This window comes from Aspergillus versicolor (assembly GCF_001890125.1).
Source record: "Aspergillus versicolor CBS 583.65 unplaced genomic scaffold ASPVEscaffold_3, whole genome shotgun sequence".
In the NCBI taxonomy this organism is placed as follows: domain Eukaryota; kingdom Fungi; phylum Ascomycota; class Eurotiomycetes; order Eurotiales; family Aspergillaceae; genus Aspergillus; species Aspergillus versicolor.
The window spans coordinates 516924-539418 of NW_024467526.1; the positions used below are offsets into that span (position 1 = coordinate 516924).

General features: G+C 51.3%; 10 protein-coding genes across 10 annotated transcripts; 5 read left to right on the forward strand and 5 right to left on the reverse strand.

Annotated features, from left to right (window-relative positions):
- Nucleotides 1-93: 93 nt before the first annotated feature.
- Nucleotides 94-1195, reverse strand: ASPVEDRAFT_148754 (uncharacterized protein). Its single transcript, XM_040808177.1, has 2 exons — nt 922-1195; nt 94-867 (listed from the first exon to the last, which is right to left on the reverse strand). The coding sequence occupies exons 1-2, from the start codon at nt 1038-1040 to the stop codon at nt 111-113; spliced, it is 876 nt and encodes a 291-aa protein (XP_040665506.1). The 5' UTR covers nt 1041-1195; the 3' UTR covers nt 94-110.
- A 519-nt stretch (nt 1196-1714) lies between these two features.
- Nucleotides 1715-2908, reverse strand: ASPVEDRAFT_51079 (uncharacterized protein; the record flags this gene model as incomplete). Its single annotated transcript, XM_040814421.1, has 6 exons — nt 1715-1745; nt 1797-1904; nt 1926-2230; nt 2363-2434; nt 2506-2528; nt 2800-2908. 6 exons carry the CDS (start codon nt 2906-2908, stop codon nt 1715-1717), a joined length of 648 nt encoding a protein of 215 aa, XP_040665507.1.
- Nucleotides 2909-3960: 1052 nt separating this feature from the next.
- ASPVEDRAFT_60630 (uncharacterized protein) lies at nt 3961-6076 on the reverse strand (the record flags this gene model as incomplete). Its single annotated transcript, XM_040815543.1, has 2 exons — nt 3961-5079; nt 6073-6076. 2 exons carry the CDS (start codon nt 6074-6076, stop codon nt 4139-4141), a joined length of 945 nt encoding a protein of 314 aa, XP_040665508.1. The 3' UTR covers nt 3961-4138.
- A 119-nt stretch (nt 6077-6195) lies between these two features.
- On the forward strand, nt 6196-6796 carry ASPVEDRAFT_26526 (uncharacterized protein; the record flags this gene model as incomplete). Its single annotated transcript, XM_040809917.1, has 3 exons — nt 6196-6320; nt 6362-6391; nt 6487-6796. 3 exons carry the CDS (start codon nt 6196-6198, stop codon nt 6794-6796), a joined length of 465 nt encoding a protein of 154 aa, XP_040665509.1.
- Nucleotides 6797-8111: 1315 nt separating this feature from the next.
- On the reverse strand, nt 8112-9059 carry ASPVEDRAFT_26527 (uncharacterized protein; the record flags this gene model as incomplete). The annotated part of the gene is made up of 1 exon (XM_040809918.1): nt 8112-9059. One exon carries the CDS (start codon nt 9057-9059, stop codon nt 8112-8114), a length of 948 nt encoding a protein of 315 aa, XP_040665510.1.
- Nucleotides 9060-11247: 2188 nt separating this feature from the next.
- On the forward strand, nt 11248-11715 carry ASPVEDRAFT_26528 (uncharacterized protein; the record flags this gene model as incomplete). Its single annotated transcript, XM_040809919.1, has 1 exon — nt 11248-11715. The coding sequence occupies one exon, from the start codon at nt 11248-11250 to the stop codon at nt 11713-11715; it is 468 nt and encodes a 155-aa protein (XP_040665511.1).
- Nucleotides 11716-15644: 3929 nt separating this feature from the next.
- On the forward strand, nt 15645-17513 carry ASPVEDRAFT_524208 (uncharacterized protein). Its single transcript, XM_040814633.1, has 2 exons — nt 15645-15809; nt 15865-17513. Exon 2 carries the CDS (start codon nt 15890-15892, stop codon nt 17441-17443), a length of 1554 nt encoding a protein of 517 aa, XP_040665512.1. The 5' UTR covers nt 15645-15809; nt 15865-15889; the 3' UTR covers nt 17444-17513.
- Nucleotides 17514-18150: 637 nt separating this feature from the next.
- ASPVEDRAFT_26530 (uncharacterized protein) lies at nt 18151-19134 on the forward strand (the record flags this gene model as incomplete). The annotated part of the gene is made up of 3 exons (XM_040809920.1): nt 18151-18423; nt 18485-18610; nt 18676-19134. The coding sequence occupies 3 exons, from the start codon at nt 18151-18153 to the stop codon at nt 19132-19134; spliced, it is 858 nt and encodes a 285-aa protein (XP_040665513.1).
- A 133-nt stretch (nt 19135-19267) lies between these two features.
- On the reverse strand, nt 19268-19990 carry ASPVEDRAFT_26531 (putative haloalkanoic acid dehalogenase; the record flags this gene model as incomplete). Its single annotated transcript, XM_040809921.1, has 1 exon — nt 19268-19990. One exon carries the CDS (start codon nt 19988-19990, stop codon nt 19268-19270), a length of 723 nt encoding a protein of 240 aa, XP_040665514.1.
- A 952-nt stretch (nt 19991-20942) lies between these two features.
- Nucleotides 20943-22476, forward strand: ASPVEDRAFT_51083 (F-box protein; the record flags this gene model as incomplete). Its single annotated transcript, XM_040814422.1, has 2 exons — nt 20943-21134; nt 21181-22476. 2 exons carry the CDS (start codon nt 20943-20945, stop codon nt 22474-22476), a joined length of 1488 nt encoding a protein of 495 aa, XP_040665515.1.
- Between the last annotated feature and the right edge of the window lie 19 nt (nt 22477-22495).

The window sequence follows — 22495 nt, forward strand, 5'->3', positions numbered from 1 at the left end:
GTTCAGTTAGATACTGATTCGATGCGAAAATCAGTAAAATGTGAAAGGAAAAAAAAAAGAAATTCAAAAGCCACCAGGGCATATTTATCATTTATCCTATATTCTATCAGTCAATCATTCCCCCTCAAGTCCTCCGCCGTATCCAGTCTCTCTAGTAGCGCCCGGCGGACTTCATTATTCGTGAGCGTCCCGAACCCAAATGCCGGGATAATGCGCATCATGCGCGTCAGAGATGCTGGAATCAAATTCATTCGTAACGTCGTTAAAGCCTCGGACATAGTGAGAGAGCCTTGCTTGTTGTATATTCCAAGGGCGATCAGGTGTATTGGCGTGTTCACTATCTGGCCCAGCACGGGCACGAACAGCTGCGCCAGCACAGCCTTCGATTGCGGGTCTGGGATTACTGAGTCGGGGATAGAAGATGATAAGGTAGCCGGGAGAGTAAAGGAAGTGTGAATGGTGATGATATCACGGACGAGGAAGCCAATGTAAGTCGAGAGTGGCGTTCGGGGCGTCGGTGGAGGGATGGAGATCGGCAACGGCTTGCCGGGTGCCGGACCCGGTAGTTTAGGGCACCCAAACAGCCGGGCAAAGACGGTGTCCTTGTAGATCCCAAGAGGCACATTTGCGGATAATGTCGCCAGCACGGTTAATGTGTTTGCGGCTGCCGGTTCCAGGTCCAGGAACCCGGAGTGTGCGATCGAGGTGGCGAAGTTGGCGGTCCCGTATGTGCCAAAGTAGAGCCCGAACACCAGCAGGCACGGCCGCGATGATGCAAACAGGCGAGGTTTCTGAAATAGCGACTTTGCATGTTTCTTCAAAATGTCCATTGTGGGCCGAACTGTGCACGACTTCTCCACGACGACCCTGGGGTGGTTTAGTGGGAGGTCTCAACGGCGATATCGCCCGTGGTGAACGCACCTGTCCATGACTGTCACGGTCGGCGTAACCAGAACGGCAGCAGCAAATGCAGCAAGGGCATCGATCGTGAGACTCTGATGTAATTTCTCCCCTGGAGAGTCGCGTACCGACGGTGCCATTCTCTCTGCAATCAAGTGGCGGATTGCTTCTCAGTCCGGTCCTTGGTGTCAGTGGTGTTGTTCCAGTAGTGTTTCGTTTTTCAGCGTTCAGTGTTCAGGATATCGTGAGCAGAATGTATACAGCGTTATCGAGAAACAATTTGAGAGCTTTGGTATGACTTCTGCAGGAACTAGCGAAGCCTTTGTAACCGGCCCGGTGCCGGATATCGACTCACCGGTGGAGTATGGCGGGTCCTACAACCGAGCGCACAACATCGGGGGATCGCCATGTGTGAGATGCTGTTGAATTCTGTGCTAATGGATATTGAAGGACGGCGGTATTAATCAAGTCGTTGTTTATATTGCAACACCGACGCTCCGGTGTTGACGTGAGGCTACTGCTATGTCTCGGCGTTATGGGATATAGAAGGCAACTCGTCGCGACAGAGTAGCACCGAGCAAATCTTATTGGCAGATTCCTCCGTTCCAGATCATGCTTCCAGAATCCCTGATCGTCTAGTTTGTGCGGAACGTGGGGTTGTGGTCGGGTACTGTCGGCCTCGATTCGCAATATCCTATCTACACCGCAGAATCCTAAAGAACAACATTCAAAGTATAATATTATCCTGAAATAGGAAAAATAGGAACCCAATGCAATTCTATCGGTAGCAAACCAATCTTACGGAAATATGCAGCTAGCTCAGGAACTTGCGCACTACCTCAACCCTATCAAGCCGTTAGCAACCCCACCATAACAGTCAATTCACGCAGACCTACGTCGCAAAGGTCCCAGCAGACACAGGCATCGCTCTCAGCAAGGCTGATCCAAGAGCCTGGAAGAGATCTCGCACACCGGCATCCTCCGAAGTAGCCTGAAACGTATACCTCATGGTGCGATACCGCTACTCCGGCCCAAAGCCATCACTCTGCATCTTACTCTTAATGACATCCAGAGGCTGGCTCAACAGCCACAACGTCTCCCCAGCTAACCCCCCACATACCACAAACTGCCAACTGCTGAGCTGTGCATACGTCCTCTGCTCCCTCTCCTGCAAGACACCCAGGAGCCCCTCATACGCCGCAAACCACACCCCGTAGCAATGGAACTCTCGCAGCAGGGTAACAACCTGTCCGCGATATAACCCAGATAAACCAGCGGTCCGGACAATCTTCCGCACGCAATCCCAAGGTCCAGAATACAGCCTTCCCGTCTTTGCCATGAGGCTGGGTCTGGAGGCGAATCCTGGTGTGCGACAGGGCCCGGGACGATGCTATTGGCCACACCCGCCGAACCGCCGGCAAGATAAAACTGGGGCAGCCAGCGAGAGATCTGCGCCGCCAACAGGTTTGTGGGTTTGATTGTAGTGTTGGATGAGCTGGCGGAAGCTGTGGAATGCGCCGAATTGGATGCTGACCTGTTTCACATGAGGATTTTGAGTATGCAGTTCGAGGATATAGTCTTGTGATGACTCATGCAGGCGCCAACCCCTAACAAGGGGACCAGGGTTCCTAAATAACCATGTCAGTGGTGTCATAAAATAAGTCAAGTGCGGCCAACTGTATACAAAGCGAGCGGCCCTTCTTGCGTCCAGGTACGACGTGCCACCGAGAGTGCTGTGCTCCCGGCCTGTGTCTGTAGTCGGACCTTGATTATCTACCCAGATGAGTACAACACTCTCGCCAGTAGTAATCATACAGGATTCGGTACGAACCAAAAGGCTGCCCTATTGACCTTGTTAGTTCGCGCACTATACGGTACGCTGAGTGGAATTGTTCCCACCGATAAGCACCTGCGCAGCGCCCCCGGCCGCTCCAGCTGCCAGACCTTTCGCGGTCTCTTTCCAGTGTACTGGTGTATTTGATGGTGTATCTTCGAGTTCCAAAGACATTGCGTGTTACGATGCATTTCGTGGTGTATGTTCGATATGGATGTTTCTAGCTCGCATGCTATTTGACTAAGAAACTTGTTCGCCCTTGTCTCCGACAGGGCGTGTTGTCTTCGGGTGGAACGACCGAGATGCATGGGTTCGTACGTTCAATGTCGCAGTAGGGGTATCATCGTCATAGTATTATCCATCCTCCTTATTGGGTTCGTGTGCTATCGTGAAAGTGGTGGGTACTGCGATCTAGCCCTAGGTACCGATTTAATGTTACTCGATGTACTACCTATTATGAGATAGGACAGCGTAATCAATAAAAGCTTCATCAGAATGATAGTAGGATCACACCGATGATACCAACTCTCCTAAATGAAGCCCCTCTTCAGCCGACGCAGCGTTTCCTTCCTGAGTAAATATTCTTCTCTTGTCCGACCAACGGCATCTCTATTCTCAACTGCCCGGCGCAGTAGATAGGACAGGCAATCCTTCAATGTTCCCCAGCATCTTATTCGGTAGTAATGAATTTAGTATTTTGACACCTTTGACTGTAGCTTTTTCTTTCAATGCGCTACTGGTTATTGTCGATTTGGATTTGGCTCGTACAGTCCGGTGGAAGCGGCTTCTGTACTGTTCGTATCGGGGGAAGGCCCGCGAGTATAGTGTAAGGCAGGCCTTTTTTGTTGACATCTCCTCCAAGACAAGATCTGTATCTCAGTAGTCGTGTATACTGTGCAGTCCGTGGACAGATACTTTACACAGAATGAATGGGTTATGTGGACGTGTACGGTACGGCCCGAAGACCCGGACTCTCGGGTGTGTCACCGAAAGGGCGCGCTTATTGTCGAGATCGAGGGAGGCCAGTGGTAGTTCGTATGGGAGGAACGAGTGATAACGGACTTGTCGCCGAAAGGGCGTGCAGATGGCCAACATGTCATGGATGTCCTGTCAACCCCGCCCCCGCATATGGCCTTATCTCCACTCTAGATCTGGCTGGATGGCTTTCTCTTTGGAGGGTATAATCTTTTAAATAACTAAACAGGTAAAATGGTATATTTGGATGTTGGCCGTTGTGTACCGCTTTTCCTTTACAATTCTCAGCCTGATATCAGTTTTATATCCGTGAGAATGTCAATCACAGACTAGACTTTGCTTTTAATTTATTAATAGTTTATGGCATCTATTCATTTCCATCCAATCTTAACGGCAATGTAGTTCTCAATAAAACATAACTTTTCACATCTAATCCTCCCCAGCGAAGAACAAGAGAACGGCTTCAGCCACAACGTCAGAGTCATCGTCGTCCTCCATATCATGCCGCGAAGATCCCCAGATCTTTTCCAAGTACGACGAAAGCCGCGATTCTGACCACTTGAACGTATTCGCAAATTGGTGGCACAACTCCCCGGTAGCAAAGGCATCGTATTCAAAGTGGCCCTGCAAGGTGAGGACACGACCAGGGTTGTATAGCCCTTGGATAGAACAGCGGTCGGTTCTTCCGATACTCATCCAACTTCCCTCGAGAAAGTCTTCCGTGGTTCCCTTTTCACCGTTCAGTTCCTGGTAGGGTACCACGGCATCACCGTGAATGAGCTGGAGGCGAAGCGGATTGGCGGATGAGAATCGCTGAAGAGGTGCGAATCGGCGCGCGAACTCAGGATTCAGTATTATCGGATGAGGCCCGATTTCGTGGCCGTCTGGCATCCGCTTCACCACCGCCTTTCCAGACAGTTCATCATCTTTCGCATCTGGCTCAGCCCCCAGTAAGGCCTGTCCGATAAGCTGGTGGCCAAAGCACGAGCCAAAGATCCTAACGAAGGGGAACTCGCGATACACTCTTTGGATATATGACTGCAGAGCCGGTATCCAGTGCAAGTCATCGTACGCCGCTGCGGCCGCACCGGTCACAAGTATTGCGTCTATCGGGGGTGGTCGAGCATCCGTATAAAGGCCGTCATCGGCTGTCGAGTCCACTCGCAGACACTCCAGGGAAGGAAATACTCCTCCAACCACATCAAACCCCGATACCCGAACCTCTATCTCCCCATTCTTCAACTCCTGTCCGCTCTTGTTTATCCGCTCTGCAGCGGCCTGGAGCAGTCGACGGAACTGAGTGCTATATAGCCCCCGTTTAGCGTACACGCGATAACAGGGAACATCAGTATCCAGCACCGCGATGTGCACTTCAACCATTTTCTTTAATCCAGGCAAGTGATTTCAAAGTCAATGGGCACGACGCTGTTGAATTTCGCCGTAGACAGATCTTTTTGACCCTTGTCATCAACAGGCGCGCCCAATATCGCGGGGTATCTCAAATCCGCAGGAATGTGGAATGTCGAAGACTCTGTGAGTCAGATTCTCCAAGACTTGTTGTGCCGCCATTGGTCTCTTGGTCTGTCGTCTTCGGAGGGCTATCCGAGGCTCGGGAGTCATCTCCGAGTGACATCCCCAACTACCAAGCATAAATATCACGTATCTCTTTGCACGAGAATGTATATTTTTGTAGTCTATCAGAATGTGCAAGCTCACTTTCAATCTGCATCCCTGGCCAGAATAAATTATCTGCATCGCCTTGCGTATTTGGGTCGCACTTTCCTGTCTCGTAGAGCCGGGCCGCATCGCACCTTCCCCATGGGCCACATTTAGGTCTCATCTAGGAAAGAGCGAATGAGGCAGGTGATTTTTACATCGCACCTGCCCTATGCAATTGACTCGCTGTGGACTGGGTCGCACCTGCCTCTAGGTTTCCAGCTGCGAATCCTCCGTCAATTACATCTGTGATGCTCACACATTAAGTGAACTGCGATGCAGGTGATCATTCGATATTCATTCAATATCCATGCAAGAGCTGGCAGTTTGCATATACCACATCCGCAAACTAGCTACTACTAGATGAAAGGAATGCCCGTGATCGTCAATGTGACAATGGCCTCAGCTCTCGCTGGTCGAGAATTACCCGCAGTGGGACCGATGGCTTTGTATGCCGCATATGGGGTACCGGGGCGTCAATCGTGTCAGGTTGAGTCCAGCGTCGGGCTCATTTTCAGCTACAAGAGTATCTCACTCTGGGCGATCGCTGTCCTTGGGAAAAGATCCAAATGCATGGAAACCGAAGGAAGCGGGGTCTAGCAATGTTGGAATCAGCATCGCGAACTCCGGTCCGGGCTTGGTTGAGCCCATGGTACACGGTTTGGCGTCTGTAAAAGGATATTAAATGTAAAACTAGACAGCCATGACTGCGCCAAGCACAGCTCTTGACGTTTGAGGTTATTGGATGGAATCAGACCGGAAAGTTTATCATGAATCAACAATTAATCGCCACGAGGGAGAACCTGTTCGAATACTTGGAATGGTTGTTGCACATGCAACATCTGAGATGTGCTTTTGCCTCGATCTTCCCGCGCCGCATGAATATCCAAGAGTGGTAAGTCGTACATCGATCCCACATTCAAGGTGTTGCTGCAGGACGCATGGATTGGATCATGACTCCGGCAGGTACGTCATTGATCAGATGCACAGCACAGTCCACACTACCTAAATCGGGATGCCCTGCATCTCCGAGACAATAAAAACCCATTTTATACCTGCAGTTACCCCTTTCGGTCTGGTCTGGGCCAAATTCAGGCCGCCACCAACAGATTCCTCGCAGCCAGGGAGAAGCTTCCCTGGGATCTGCCTGGACAATCGATGTGCCATCGGAAAAGGGTCGACAGCGAGTCAGACAGCGAGAGGCTCTCGGTGTCTCCGCGGTCTGTACTCAGCGACAATGAGAGCAATACATCCGATGAACGTGACCAGGACTATGTTGCTGGCCCTGACTCACTAAAATCGATTGCCATGGTCGGCACGGGCTGTTGGCTTGTAAGAAGCGCTACACATGTTTTCCCTGGGAAATGTTGAAGGCTGGCCGCTCGGAGTGGACTCCAGGACTAAGAAAGCAGTTCATCAAGAAGACATTCCAATATCCTTCGGGAACAAGTTCCGGGGCAGTTTCTGTCTTTGGCGGCACAAAATTCCAGTGGCTCCGTAGCTAGACCGGGGCTTACCTGCAGGCAAATGTTCAGCTTATGGTGCTGCCAAGGGTGGGTAGCACTGCACAGCTTGTGCAGATTGTAAGGAGTCGAGGCTTGTGAAAATTCAAGTATTGCATAATTCAATATTTTATTTATGCATCTATTCTTTTCTCTCTTTTTGGTATTTTTATGTTCCAATTGGTTCCCGACACTTGGTTGTAATTTGCCCTATCTGCGTATTGAATATCCGGCTATATATCTGGAATCAGTGTAGCATGTGCAAGTAATTAGATGTATATACACGCAGCTGCTGTTTAATTAATATATTCTTCCCATATGTATTTACATGGAGAATGGACACCGGGTAAATTGAAGTCGATATCTAATATGTTTCAGTTTGATACCTTTTCATTATTGACTGCATGTCACACTCCCAACAATATCGGAAAAAGGGCCCTGGAAAGTGTGTCGAATACGTGGACCTTGTTGAGTGTTGACAAATCTCAAGACCCGCTCTAATTCCAACCCGTGTCAGACGATTCTACTTGGGTGCTAGTACGGAGTTAAACGGGGTACCTCGCCTAATATCGTCGGCAATGTTCACTTCCAAAACAAAACACCCTCCCCATTTACGAACTCCGGAAGCACAAAAAAAATTCTACAACCCCAATCTCGCAGTACTCATCAGATAGCGGACTTGGTAATTCCTGGTGCAGGGTTCCTGCGTATTCATCACGATCTTGGCATCACGTGGCTTGGTCTCCACGGGACTAGCATCTGCGACCCGAAATCCGTACCATAATCGCGGAACTAAGCTTAATTTAGCAGAACCGCTACTTGGGACCTGCTCTGGCAGCTACAGAGGCCGCGAGACATGGGAAGAAAGAGAAATATATAGAGAATTTTGATTGAGTCTTTTTTTTTTTTTTCAGACCTTGTTGTTTTGAATACAAATAATAATTACCCTTGATTCCAATAAATAACCGGTTCGGCTGTTTCTAGCAGCAGCGCTTGCTTGCTATGACAAACTCCTATCCTATCCTGTCCAATCGTTAAATTAAAAAAAAAGTCACTATCGCTCTGTTTGAAGATTCCGCCGCGCTCGAGGTGCTCGGGATATGTAAGGGCACACGTTTGAAAATCAAATCGCGGGTATATATGTGATGTGTATGCATGGTCGCACGAAGTCGGTGGCTAGCTGACTATCGGCGTCGGGAACTTCCTGATTTTGGTCCTGCTCGGCTTTTGGACACAGGCGTGGGCTCGACCTGTTGCATTCGGCAGCGCCCGTATCTGATGTGTTTGTTTTTTGCAGTTGATCGTGTGAAGCGCTGGCCGCACTGCTCGCATGTGAAGCTCTTCGCCCGCCCGCTCTTCTCGCGGAGATGTCGTTCGTAGTTCCCGAGAGACGAGAATGCCCGACCGCCGCAACTGTGCTCCCAGCATCGGATCGTGGTTTTTGTGACGCGGTTTGTTTTAGTGTTTGGGGTGGCCGACAAGGGTAGGAGGCTGTCCGGCTCGGCGGGGGAGGATTGGGTGATCGGTGTTGTTGTTCCTGACGAAGCGCTTGAGTAGTCGGGAAGTGAGATGCATTGAGGCGTGAGCTCGGGAGTACATGAAGCCGCCGTCGGAGCAGCGGAGAATACTGGAGCAGCAAATGTATCGGTCGCGGGCATCCAATTTGCGACATTAAGTGGATTGTCGGGGAGTTGTCCCGTCGAGAATGAGCTATCCGTAGGGGAATAACTGGAGAGTGGTGTAGTGGGTTGGCTTGGCCATGTATCGAGCGGAAGACAGTAGTAATCCGGTATCGGGTAGATATGTTGTTGCCAGTTGGGTTCTATCTCGAAGTTGCTCTCATCTTGGCTCGACACGGGAGAAGAGTTGACATTCCAGCCCGCCCAGAGCGTTTCTGCAAAAGGGGACGATGGTAGGTTGTACAGCGGGGGCTCGAATTCTGCCATGGTCCGAATCGAAGCCCTTGGTGAGCCAGGCTGAAGGCCAGGTTGATGTAAAGTTGAGGAATCCCGTCTAGCGAGCGGTCTGGTTCTTTCCGCCGCTTGGAAATTACGAACTGTAAATGCCAAAGATGAATTGGAGAGGGGGAGCAGGGGGGAATTGAAGGGGAAGCTCTGAGAAGTTGGGAACATGGACGGGAAGATGCACTGCAGGGAGACAGGAGAGAGGCACGCAGATTGGGACTGAGGCTTATTGAAGGTGCAGATTCCAAGACACCTTGGTATTAGATACGAAGCGCCGAATGCTGGCGGGCAGCCAAGTCTGTGTGTCGTCGGTGGTTCAGCTGAACTGGATCATGGATTGGCAATGGCAGCAAGATTCCCCATAGTTCCGGGCCCACAGAAGGCTGGATGCCTTCGAATCGGAAATGCAGAGACCTTTTGCGACACCGGGTGAATGGCCAGGATTCCCTGTCTTGGATGATCGGCACAAGCTTGCAGGCGAGGTTCGTGAATCGTGACTAGTCTGGGTCGTTCCCGCAATGGCTCCCGTTCCTGAGATTGACCACTCTTTGGCCCAGAACCCCGGACGGCTGGTCCACAAATAGAGCCACCCTGCTTGCGGATATCGAGCCACGGCCTGCACGGCAACGAACTATTGGCCCAGCTGGTCCGCCCTCGCAGGATTCGGATAAAGCATTGGCTGCTGTTTCGGTAAAAGAAAAAAATAAAATAAAATAAACACGGAGTCGGAGTTTCTCGCGTATGAGTTCTGCACCACTGCCAGGCCCCCATCAGGCGCCACCATCAGGCTTGCAGACCTTGTCGTGGTCGAACACGCTGATCATCGCTCCTCTGACAAACACCCCTCAGAAGTGGGTTCGTTGCCTCATCCAGCAGGTCGCTTTGGCCCTCTGGGTCTCGCTTTCTTCGCTCCAAAAATTTCAAAAATGTGAAAATCAAGAGGGTTAAAGAAGAATAAATTGGATATGATGATATGCTTGCTATTGCGTCGAGGTGGCCTGGATCCATCTGATCGGGAATCCATCACCGCGGTTCTCCCGAGATTGATGTTGTTCAGCTTCCCTAGCTGATCAAACCGCATGGCACGAGTGCATTAGGGGCGATCGGGACCGTCATCATTCCATCAACATGCCTTTTCCGAAAATTGTGGCAGGAGGACGAGGTGGTCATAGTGCAGCAAGGCGAGATCATGCAGGCTCCTTCTCTGTGCTTCGTGCAGTCACGATGAGGAACTGCTGTTGTGCTACCCAAAGAAAAGCAGAGAGGGTGGCTATTGCGTCAAAGTCTGAAAATCGAAACTTTGCTGACCGCCGCGAGCAACGTGGTTTGTCCGTCCCCAGAGCTCGAAGTCATCAGCGCTGTCACCACTTGTTTGGGTTTGGCCTGTTGGCGAGCAAGCACTAAGGCCCAAGATCCCTTGTAAAATTAACTCCATCTTTCCTGTGTCCGACCCGCTGTGCCGTGACCCGTGGACACCCGAAAATTGTGTCGAAGCGCAAGTGGGCCTGTTGCAGTCACAGATCGCATTTCGAGATGCGTGATCGACAGCCTGGAGGGGAGATACAAAGGACATTAAGCTCGCCAATTTGGGGAAATGGAACTATTCCGGAGTATGCACATTGTACAATGGACAGAATAATATCGTAATCAATGAATCTGTCTTGCCGTGTGTTTTGGATGTGCTTTAGCAGGAGGACTTCCTTCGGGGCCTAGCTCCAGCTCGAGAATGCCTCGTGGCTGCCTCCTGTCAATAGCTACATAATCCCCATTTGGTATACCTCAGGGACAGGCTGGTTTGAAAAGTCGCGAAATTGCTTCTTTTCTTCCTTTCACTTTAATTTCGTAATACAGTGTGGCAATGGCGCTTAATACGCTGGCAGCTGCGGAATGGTCAGGGACGGCCCTTACGGGCAGTGATGCAATCGAGCAGGGCCGCCGAAAGATTTGCGCAGAAGTGCTGCGCCGTCCAGTGGGAAATCAAGCTGGACAACACATTTGCTGCGCAGGAGGGGACTCTCTGTTGGCGATTGATTTGATGGCTTGCTGCGGGGAAGCGGGCTTTACCGTCACTATCAATGACATGCTCCAGGCGACAAGCATCCGGAAGCTACGCCAACCTGTAAAACTGACAGAGGGCAGTGAGACACCAGAATGCTCGATTTCCCTAGCGTCGCTAGATGGGCCTGTAGGAACCGCTGGTCTACTTACCATGCCGTCCTTACTTCGGCGCAGAAACTCTAACCTTCGGCGAAGGCTTGGGATGACAAATTGTGCCAACTGAACGGCGACATAGCGGAGTCGACCGTTCGCAACACGCTAGAGTCACTCAGGTCGTCAGCCACCATCCAATCCTTCAATGAATGTTACAAAAAAACGCGGAAAGAAGCAATTGAAACTCACCTTGGGTGGTGGAACCCACCCTCTTGCGCACCAAGGAGTCGAGAATCCCGCTTTCGATGGCTCTGGGAAGCAATTGATGAACAGAGGAGACGTGGAGCGGGATGGAAATGAGGGGGACCGACTGTTCGCTACAACAGTGTTGATCCAGCAGGGCACGTGCCTGGCCCGCTATCTTCGGCTTGACCTTCACCGCACCGTCACCAACGCTTCATCCCGGAACACATTTCAACGCGATCTTGTTAACGCGATGCTCGGAAGTACTCAAGGGGGTGGACTTTCGCAGAATTGGGGACCTGGGCAAAGACACAGGCTGGCTCGGGTTTCGGGTCCGATGCCCCAGTCTTCGACTCAAGCCGACTCAAGCGGGGTGAAGAAGACAAACGGCCCGGGATACACAGGGCAGGATGGATTCACAAATGGTTGAAACAACTACGGGGCGGACCTAGCTGTTCTAGAAGTAGACGCAGCACGCCTCGCGCAATTAAAGGACAAACCTATCCATGACGCTTGCTGCAATCGGGCTTGTACAAAGAGTGAAGAACATGCGCATGGGTTTTGTGTCCCATTCCAATACACCACCAACCGCAGACCAGGGTTATATTCTGGTCGAGCTCGCGAGGCTTCGGAGATCATCACCCTCAGAGGAGCTGGCACTTCGGGAAATCTCTCAACGTTATGGGCTCCAGAGTCTCCCACCGGATGGTTGGCGCATATCGAGGAATGCTGGGATTAGCAGCAGATAAAACTGTGTCGACGAGCTCAGGTCATGGACCAGACAGCTCTGGGTCGAGTCACAGGCACATTCCACGTTAGCTTGACGCTACCTCGAAGGATCTGAATGCCACGAGTCAGACGTATCGAGATAGAACGACTCTGAGCGACTTCGCTTGTCTTCAACTGGCTCTTGCGAAACCCGACAGCCTCGTTTCATCCAGGCTCAGAGTAGTAATATGTGATCCTTTCCGTGACGTCCAGGCCGTACTCGCTGGCGCTCCCCGACAGGAAGCGGGTTTGGTGGCTCAACCGGTATATCCACATTTGTATTAGTGCTCCTTCGCGGTTCAATTGAACACAGAGAGCTCCGGTCCCGAGCTTGACTTTACACATCTTCAGGACGCCTGGTCCTTCATGGTGAATCGCCGTCCCGCCCTTTGTACAGGACTCATAGAAGTGCTAACCGTGAAGGGCATTTCGACCAAGTGATATGAAAGGAGGGAATGGGTTCGATGATCTCAGTGGAGAACGGTAAAAAGAAACTCGTCCATCAAATTTCCACGCGCGGTTTTGTTGTCTTCAAGAACTATGGGAAGACAGATGAAGGGACGCTTTGCAAAATATCACCGTCCTCGGTCTGTCTTCGCCTCGACATCTCCCACGCCGTAGTAGATGGGCACTCCACCCAAATATTTTTACGGCCATCTCAAATGTACAGTGGCTAGAAGCTGAGCAGTTGGGTAATGAACGACCGAGATTTGTCAACTACCAATCACAGCCCCCAGTGGAACATTCGATGGTCTATTGGTTAAACTCCCTTTCTGGAGCCCAACCTTCCTAAAGTACTTCCCACTCTATGGTGACCCACTGGGCCGCCATGACCACATCATGGGGACCAATCCTCCGCTCGGCACCGAGGGTCTCGGAGAATTTTGTGGTGAGTTTAGTGTCACTCCCGCCAGCATTTGCCAGATCGCACGGGCACTTGTTCTCCAGTCATATACGGGATTGGGATATGTTTGCTTTTCCTACGCAATAATCTCTGGGCGTGATTCCCCTCTGAAGGGAATCAATACCACCATTGACACTTTTCTCAATGCCGTCATCTGTCGCGTAGGGGTTCCACCGACTGCAAAGGCCTTCGCACAGGCTCGGTGCGACTTGTGGGGAGCCTTGTGCATCATTACTATACTGCCCTTTATGCTGCACAGTTTATAAACTTAGCCTGTCTGGAGGGCGGCACGCTGATTTCATGCCAGAGAAAAGCAGCACCCGAGCTGGCTTGATCTGCCTTCGGTGTTGAGCTGATCGATGCCGCCAGCCCCAATGAGGTGGGTGATGCTCGTGCGGCCTGTGGTATCCACAATGCACCGAACTCACCCAGCGATCAGAGCATGATTTTTCCGTAAGCATCCAGATCGGCAGTGAAGAACTGGAGGTCCTCCGTGATGATCAACCACTGGAATTAGCGAATCGGAGCAGCCGCCGGAGCCCAGTCTCTCGAGGAGCCGTTTCTCAGCATCGTCAGAGAATTACCTTCTTCGCTAGGAGAGATCGATATTATTACATCACAAGAGGTCGCAGCTCCGTGAACAATGGACCAAAAACATCCTACAGAGTACGATGTTACGATCAGTGTGTTGCTTCGTGGATATGTCTGTATCCTTACAATATTCACCTGCACACCTCTCTCTCCACAACGCCAACCGATTGCTAAACTGCGTCCAACAGGAAGTTCTCTCATTAGTTACAGATGAAGATATAACGGTCGGGAATCTCAATGCATTAACTGCTGAAGACATTCGGCAAGTCCGCACATGGAACAATGAGATTTCACCTGTCGATGGAGATCGTTTGATTCATGACTTTTGCTGAGCAACGACTCGTTCGCCCCAACGGAATAGCCGTCTCCGCCTGCCGGTGGAGTATCATTGCACAACTCGGCGTAGTTAAAGCTGGTGGTGCTGTGGTTTTCGTGGACCAAAACCACCCCACTCGCACCTGGGGCCTACCCTCAAGGACATCAATACCTATGTCATGCTCACCTCTGAATAATATGGCCGCACTTATTCGCCTGCCCGCCAGGGAAACTTCTAATATATTTCCAAGTACGAACGCTCCTCTACACTGGTGGCAGGTAGCAGGGTGCGCAAATCTCTCGAACCTCTTTTGTCGTTATTTGCAATATCATCGATGCCGCTCCAACTACTGACCTTCAGTCGCACGCAGCTGCCACATTGCTACAGAAATTCCGAGATCTGATGGCATACGTTAGCATCGACGGGTAGGGGAGCCCAGGCATTGCACGATGGGAAGCTAGTTGTATCGAACTGCTCGAGCACTAGGATATCTTGCACACAGCTTATGTCGCCCATGAGCACCAGTTGATCCAGGTCGATCTTAAGGAATACACTCCACGTCTAAGACATATAACAGATCAGCACTCAGACAATCTACCAGGGATCTGATTGCTCAAAATATGAATCGCCCGGCCCAGCTTGGCCATCTGCTCCTCGAGTTCTCGATCATAACCTCTCATAAAGAAGCCAAACACCGGACGATGCTCCGTTGAAGTCACGGGGAATATGATGATATTTCACTTGGGTAGATTGTTAAGACCCTTCAAGAGATCTATCAGTGCCACCCTTGAGTAAATACATCAACTTCAGCCGGTACATTTCCAATCTCAGAATCAAGGACACGGATCCCAGCCGCGATTATTGGCGACAGCTTCTCAAGGGTATTCCATGCCCGCCACTCCGACGAAATGTGCGACAAACGTCTCCCCTTCAGACTAATATACCATGGGCACGAATGACCCCCTCCCGACTGGCATCACCCTGTCAACCATCATGCTTGCGGCATAGGCACTCACTAGCCACGTATGTAGGCAGTCCCGACGTGATCTTCGGTGATTTTGCCTCAGGCCGCACTTCTGGGCCGCTGAGAAGGCCGCTGGGTGCTGCGCCAATATAGATCCCGCTCGGACATCTCTCAACCCATGTGGACCGTTAATGGCTTTCTCCAATATCTCTACCCGCAGCTTATATCCCGCCTACCGCACGAGTCCATAAGAAACCGCAACGCGATTCGGGCATGTACAGATATGTCTCCGGCACATTGTTCAGCTCGCTTCTGAGCCACCTCAATCAGGCAGCTGAATGTCCCTTGGCCTTGATACGGAAACTACAATGTCTCTGATTTCTCCGATTTATCCATTACCTCAACTGTAGGTGCTGGCCATGTTGATACTGCTATGGCGTACCTTAACGATGGGATCACCTGGAGATTTCGGTCTGAGACGGTGAACGCTTTCATCAATGGAGATGTGGATGCCAAGTTGGGTCCAAACTTCCCGTGCCGGGTGGTGACGTTACGCAACCGAGGGTCTGTGTGGCTCCTCAAAATTTCGATGGAGACTTGTCAATGCCAGCATTGTACGGAGTAGCCTCTGCGCTTCAGAAGCAGGGTTATAAAGTGACTGTCGATGAAGTTGTCCGCCAGGGTTTGACTTTTCTCTTTGTTGTTCCTGTTTTCTTGTGTCATTTTGGTTAAACCCTTCTTGTTTAGACTTTCTCATTGAAATTATCCCTTATGTTGCCACGACAGCCGATCACCCCATGGACCCGGTATACAGTTTCCCCGCATTCTCCAATTAAGCTTTGTTCCCCGCGTTTTATCATAACCGAGGGCCCGGTTGTAAAGCTTGGAGCAAAGGGTCCAGCAATGATGTAGATAGTAGGCTTTATAACGGTTGGGATTGTCGAGATGGGACTCCTCATTGGGGTAATCATACCTCCCACGGTATGTATATATAGCCACTTCCCTGTCCTTATCTCGAGCTCTAACCCTCACCCAGAAAAACAACCAAACCATTCCTCACCATGTCAATCCTCCCTCATATATCCGTAAATTCTTACAACCTCTGGGTTGTGATTCTTGTGGCCGTGGGCACAATCTCAACAGCCTACGGCCTCGCCGTGATCGGGTCAACAGTCGGCCAGCCAAACTTCTACACCTACTTCGGCCTGGAAGCCGACACCAGCGCGCCGGGGTATGCACATACAACGAACATGATCGGGGCCCTGAATGGGATTAACTCTGCTGGCGCCGTCATCGGGTGTATCCTACAGGCATGGACTGCAGACGCGTACGGACGAAAAACAACCATCCAGATGGGTGCAGTTGTACTGGTCGTCGGTGGTGCCCTATGCTCAGGGGCTGTCCACATGGCGATGTTCCTGGTTGGAAGACTGGTTGCTGGTATTGGAGCTGGAATCCTTGCCTGTATCGTCCCTATTTACCAGGCTGAGGTGTCAACGGCTGAAACCCGTGGTGCTATGGTCTGCATTACGGGCATTATGTATGCTGTGGGCTACAGCCTTGCGGGGTGGCTAGGGTATGCCTGTTTCTTCATGGATGGGAACAGCCCGGCAGCTTCGTTCGCATGGCGATTCCCACTCGCCTTTCAAGTTACCTTTCCTCTGTTTGTTCTCGGAGGCAGTCCATACCTCCCAGAGTCACCGCGCTGGCTCCTCGCTAAGAACAAAAGGGAGAAAGCACTAACAATCGTCCAACGACTCCACGCCTCCAGCGACACCAACGCAGACGAAGAATTCGCCCAGATAGAAAAGCAGCTCGAGCTCGACCAGTCCCTTCTCACACAGGGCAAGAAGAAAATAGGAACAGCGCTCTTCTCGACGCCCGCAAACCGCAAACGCTCCCTCATTGCTATGATCCTCATGATCGGGAACCAATTCCTCGGGACCTTCGTTCTCACAAACTACGGTGTCCTCATCTACGCTTCCCTTGGTCTCGCCGGCTCCATCCCTCTCCTCCTAAATGCCTGCTGGACCTCCTTCACACTCATCGGCAACACCTGGACAGCCCTGTACGTCGACCGCTTCGGCCGGCGACGCTTCCTCCTCATCGGCGCAACAGGCTGCACCGTATCCGTGGTCTTCCTGTGCGCACTAACGGCATCCTTTCTCGACACGAACAGTGGAAATATCGCGGGCCTCCGCGCCGCCGTCTTCTTCATCTTCTTCTACATCTTCTGGTGGTGTTTTTTCGTGGACGCGACGCAGTTCGCTTACATCGCGGAGATATTCCCGAACCATCTCCGCAGCCAGGGCGTGGCATTGGGTCTAGGCTGCTTCTACTTATCTTCCGAGGTGACGCTCGTCGCTGCGCCGGTGGCGCTGGATCGGATTGGCTGGAAGTTTTATCTCGTGCTGATTTGTCCGAGTGTGGTTTATATTACGTGTATTTATTTGCTTTTCCCTGAGACGAAGGGGAGGACTTTGGAGGAGATGGGGAAGATTTTTGGAGAGGGTTCGCGGACTCTGGATGGAGAGGAGGGAGTTGGGGTTGGTGGATTGCAGAACAGGGAGAATGGGGAGAAGGCAGAAGAGAGGCAGATTGAGGATGTTTCTTAAGACCCGGCTCGTTATATTCTGTTTTGATTTATGAAAAGTGGTTTCGTGGATCATGCTCTATATCAAATGTCTGTTACTGCCTGCGACGGCCTTGAATGCCCACCGGGTTACGCCCCTTGTCTATGTTGAGGTGTCACTTCTATCTAACTAGGAATATACTCATGAGCAATGGCCAAAGTAGTTTATTGAACGCTGTCAGGTCTGGAAATAAACGAGGCCGGTCGGCTCGCAGAGTTGGTGCCGCCGCCTTCCAGGGCAGATGCGCACAACTTACAGGTCCAGACTCGCCTTAGCCCCTCAAAACATTAAATCAGGTGTAGGCAGGGACGGCGGCTTGTTTTGCTAGTCGGTCGTCAGGCTGAGACACAGCCAGTGCCGTCTCGATTTTATATTAGCCAAGTCCTGCTTTCCGCGGGCCGACAGGCATCGCCATCTCTGAAATTAATTTCATAGATATCTTGAATAAGCATCATGAGTACCAAACACATTTTTCCTCAAATCTGGGTATTATCTTTGGCCAGGTGAGTCTGCATCGTCAGGAACCGGCCATTCCCTTTATCCATCACATGCGCTAGAGGCAGGAAGCCGCATATAGGGCTTGCAGCAGGGATGCGAGAAACGACTATATCTATCACCCCAACACCCTCTCTACAGGACCTCGTCAATTTTCCTCAGCAGTCTGTCGTTACTTCTGCCCCTTAATTATAATGCACTTTCTAAAATATCTTTCTCTCGTTTCTTCCGTCGTGGCCATTGCCTCTGCCACTCCAGATGCATCTCCTGATCGAGATGTTGACGCCACGCTCTTTAAACTCTCAGAGCTGACTGGCCCTCTTGTGGACGGACTCACTACGAGCCTTGCTGGTGTTGCTCTGCCAGGTATTAATCTAACAGAGACCAGCACTGAAGGCAAAACAATCAAGCGGCAAGCCCAGAGTCCACAGCAAGGACTCTCCGATGCCTTGAACTCCTTGTTACCGGTACATCTCACTCTACCCCGTTCACTATGTTAAGCAGCTAACCTGATCTTAAACCAACTAGGGCGTCTCCACCATCCTCAACAACGGCATAATCAACCAAATCTTCGACCTCCTCCGCGACGGCAAAAACATCTTCACCCCCGAGTGGAATGATAAATTCAACGACGTTGCAGACCAACTTACCCCCGTACGTTCCCTCACTCACATCCCCTCTCGCTCTCTCCGTCAGCTAATATAATTGACAAACATCAGCTCGCAAACGACCTCGGCCTCTTCCTCGGCTATCTCATCCGCGTAATCCTAACAGGGTCTTTCAGCGGCACCGGGACAACCGATACGGGACCGACATTCACGCAGCCTTCTTTCCCTGATAACACTGACGCAGGGTTCAACTGGCCAGACTTTACTATTCCCTTGGGGGGTGGGAATGCGGAGGCTTCGTCTACGGAGTCCCCTGTCCCTTCTGCGACGTCGACGGGCTCTGGTTCCTCAGGGCTGGGGATTGATTGGTCTGGGCTTGGTGGGAGTGGTGGGTTTGGGTCGTCGTCGGCTGGTATTAGTGGCCCTACGCCTACGGGGAGTGGTGGGTATACTCCTAGTTTGACGACGCCGACTGGGAGTGTGTTTACCGGGGCAGCTGCAAGTGCCTGTATGGAATCGTTTCTGGGGTTGGGGTTCGTTGCAGCCATTGGTGCCGCTGTTCTTGTTTAGCTTCGAAACACTTCGTTAAATAGTTTGGATTTACCGGTAATAATTGGTGATTATGTAGGTTTAATGGATGAGGATATTTAATGACATTGGAGGGCTATTATCAGGTTCGTCACAGTTTCAAATCAATATCGATTCACTTATTCTCCTTCTCCAACGCATCTGCCATCTCTCCCAGCGTGTCAAACTTCCAGTCAAAGATATTCTCCTCCAAATTCCCCATCGTCGCTCCCGGCCTGACAATCCACACTGACTTAACCCCCGCCTTCTTGGCCGGATGATGATCATGGAACTGGCTCTGTGCCGTCTGGAGCACCTGCTCTCTCTCAACGCCAAATTCTCTCTTCACGGCATCAAGCATGTAACTAAAGTTCCTCAAATCCGGTTTATACGACCCGACGTCCTGCGCCGTGATCACCAAGTCGAACTTGACTCCCTCCAGACTGCCCGCATTGGTCTTGGAAAACGACTCCCGGTCCACATTGGAAAGCACAACTAGCTTGTAAACCTTTTGTAACCGCTTCAATGCAGCGACTGTATCCGGGAACGCAGGCCACTTGCCAACCGACTCTCCGAAAGCGCGCGACTCATCGGCCGTCGGGGGCTGGAGACCTAGCTTCGACAGCAACGGCGCGAGGATCGTCGCAAGGACTTCGGTGTACAGCATATCGGGCGTCTTGGTCTGCTGCGCCCTTTCGAACTCGTGGTACGCGGTGAGCAGCTGCTGGCGGGTGAATTTCCCCGAGGCGTTGTTCTTGGCCAGGCTGGGTTCGAGAGCAGCGAGGATGCCGCCCTCCCAGTCGACGAGGGTGCCGTAGACGTCGAAGGTAAGGAGGCGGTAGGAGGATAGATTGGACATTTTGTGGATGGTTGTGTTGCTGTTGAGTGAGCTGAGTTGAGTTGGAGAAGTGAGGGGTGGAAGTGAGGGGCGATAACTCTTTTTATTCTTATCGACGCCTTCCGATAACAACTCCTGCGCCTTCGCACAACGACGCCTTCTCGCGACATCAGCCACGCCCTGTGACATCCAGAATTCATTGATATTCCATTGCTATCGCAGCGATTAACAGCTTTCAACCGGCCCGGTACAGCGTCGGTACAGTGTCAGTTCGTGCCGGCCGGTTCCTAATCAATGACTGCCATACAAGACTTGTATGCAAGACAGTGTCTCCAGCATCATGGAGATACCAAGTGAAATACGCAATTCACTAGGGGAAAACATTAAATGTCAATATTTATACGGCTAAAACCCTATGCCAGTCATTTCTGTCCAATTTTGGTTCTCACCTGTTCGCTTCTGTTCGCCCCTCGGCATGTATAGAGGGGCGGTATAGTGAACAAAAAAGGTACCGAAGGAAGCAGCGAACAGGTTCGCCGGCGAAGAAACTTAGTATTGTATCTCTGCCGCGCATCTCCCGCTGATGTCCCATTCTTTCCCTATAGAGGCAATGTCGCAACCGCGTCAAGAACCCTGGTGGCGCGACGGGGACCTTGGGGCTGAGAGCTCCCCTCCAAAAGATACCCAGCTCCCCGCACGTCTCTTTCACTTTAGCATTATAGCACGATATCCTTGCAATAGCTTTACAATTGTCGTTCCCTATTTGTGTGTTGGCGGTAGACACCGGTTCTTTCTCTTGGAGCCAGCCCACCAATCTATACTTTAACCCGCAAAGCACGGTAATCTCAGGCAGCCAAGTATGCTATACTTCAATGATTCACTGTTCGAGCTAACAATACCAGGAAAAATCCGTCCGGATTGCGATTAACTATTCTCTATACTGTGCAAGGGAGGTATAATCTAGTGGTTCGCGATGAGCACGCTCGACAACCTACCGGAGGAACTACTCGCTCTCGTCCTCCAGAACTGCGACACCTTTTCTCAGCTACGAAGCCTTGTCCTAACGTCTAAAAGACTGCATGATGCCTGGACATGCAACCAACGTGCCATTCTTTGGAACATAAGCCAGAGAGCCATAGTCAGCTTCAGTGACGCCCTCATCGCAGTACGTCCTATCCTTGAGCCTCTTGAGTACCTACTAACCCTTCCAGGTCCGCGCAACAAGAATAGCTACAGATTCCTTTCTCAGCGGTCAACTTCCTCCAGACCCGTTCCCCACCTCACAACTCAGCGGTGACACAGTTAAGCCCTCCATAGACGAGGTGAAGCACGCTCTCGAATTCGCCCATCTAGCACAGTATCTCGAAGGCAAGACCCGCTCCCCAGTCGGAAAACGGAGAGAATTCCTACCAGATATGTGGTACTTTGACAGTCTTGCCTGGACCCCTCGTACATGGCAGGTCTGGCGAGAAAACTATCACCGGGCTATCTATCGGTATCTCACTGCGGGGGCAGTTCTCTGTCGTGCGTATTACGCGCCGCTTGTTTCTAAAAGAAAGCCAGCTGGGTTTCTTTCTTCCCTGCTCTCTACTCTTGAGGGCATAGCTGTGCGAAGCAACCGTGAATATCCAGAATGGTTTACGGAAGATGAACAACGATATCTCTCCACGATCCCACTCTACGATAGTCAGGCATACGCGCACTGGGAATCGGCATTCAAGCCACTCGAAGAAATCTTTGTGACCGAGAGCAAAAAGCAGTCTCGGCTGTTAGGACCGGTCACCCCTCCACAACCAGCTGAAGGCTTATCACAGTGTCTTCAATGCATCTTCGGGGCAGAAGCGAAGAACCTCCAATCCCTTCACCCTACACATGCAGACACTCTCTTCCAACAGACCCTTCAGTTCCTTAGTTTAATCGACGACGACATCCGGCTACTCATCGCTCTACCAGGGGATACACCACTAGAGCCCATCGACAACCCGATAACCCCCCCATCGACGACCGCATTCCTCTTCGGCTCGTTCACGCCCATGAATATAACCATCCGCCGAGGCCAATGCCAGTGTAAATGCATAACCACGTCCGCATTCGCTACACCCCTCCTGCCTCCTCTCAACAGCAAGACCGTCTCTACTGTCACAGCACCGCAGTATCTCTCCTTCTCCAACATGCACAACTACCTCAAAAAGGTGCACGACGCATCCAGCCTCCCAAACTGCTACAGCGACCCGCTCCGGAAGACTCCACCCCCGATAAGCTTCTTCTCAGAATACATGATGCGCAAGTATTTTGGGCTGCGGTTTGCGTGTACAATGTTTGATTCGACGTACGAGATTCGCTGTGCTTGGTATGCATTCCATCAATTTGGGGGTGTTTTTACGGGGTTTGGACCGGGCCCTGGATCGGATGAGGATGATGTAACGTATGTAGGGCAGGATTTACTGGTGCCTGCGGATGATCCGACTCCGGTGCCTTGCTATGATGAGCATGCGTGGTATTACTAGTGTCATTGTCTTTCTTTAG

Coding starts and splice junctions, on each gene's coding strand:
- ASPVEDRAFT_524208 (XM_040814633.1), top strand. CDS start 15,890: ATGTCAATCCTCCCTCATATATCCGTAAATTCTTACAACCTCTGGGTT.
- ASPVEDRAFT_148754 (XM_040808177.1), bottom strand. CDS start 1,040: ATGGCACCGTCGGTACGCGACTCTCCAGGGGAGAAATTACATCAGAGT. Junction 868..921: donor ACCGTGACAGTCATGGACAG/GTGCGTTCACCA, acceptor AAACCACCCCAG/GGTCGTCGTGGAGAAGTCGT.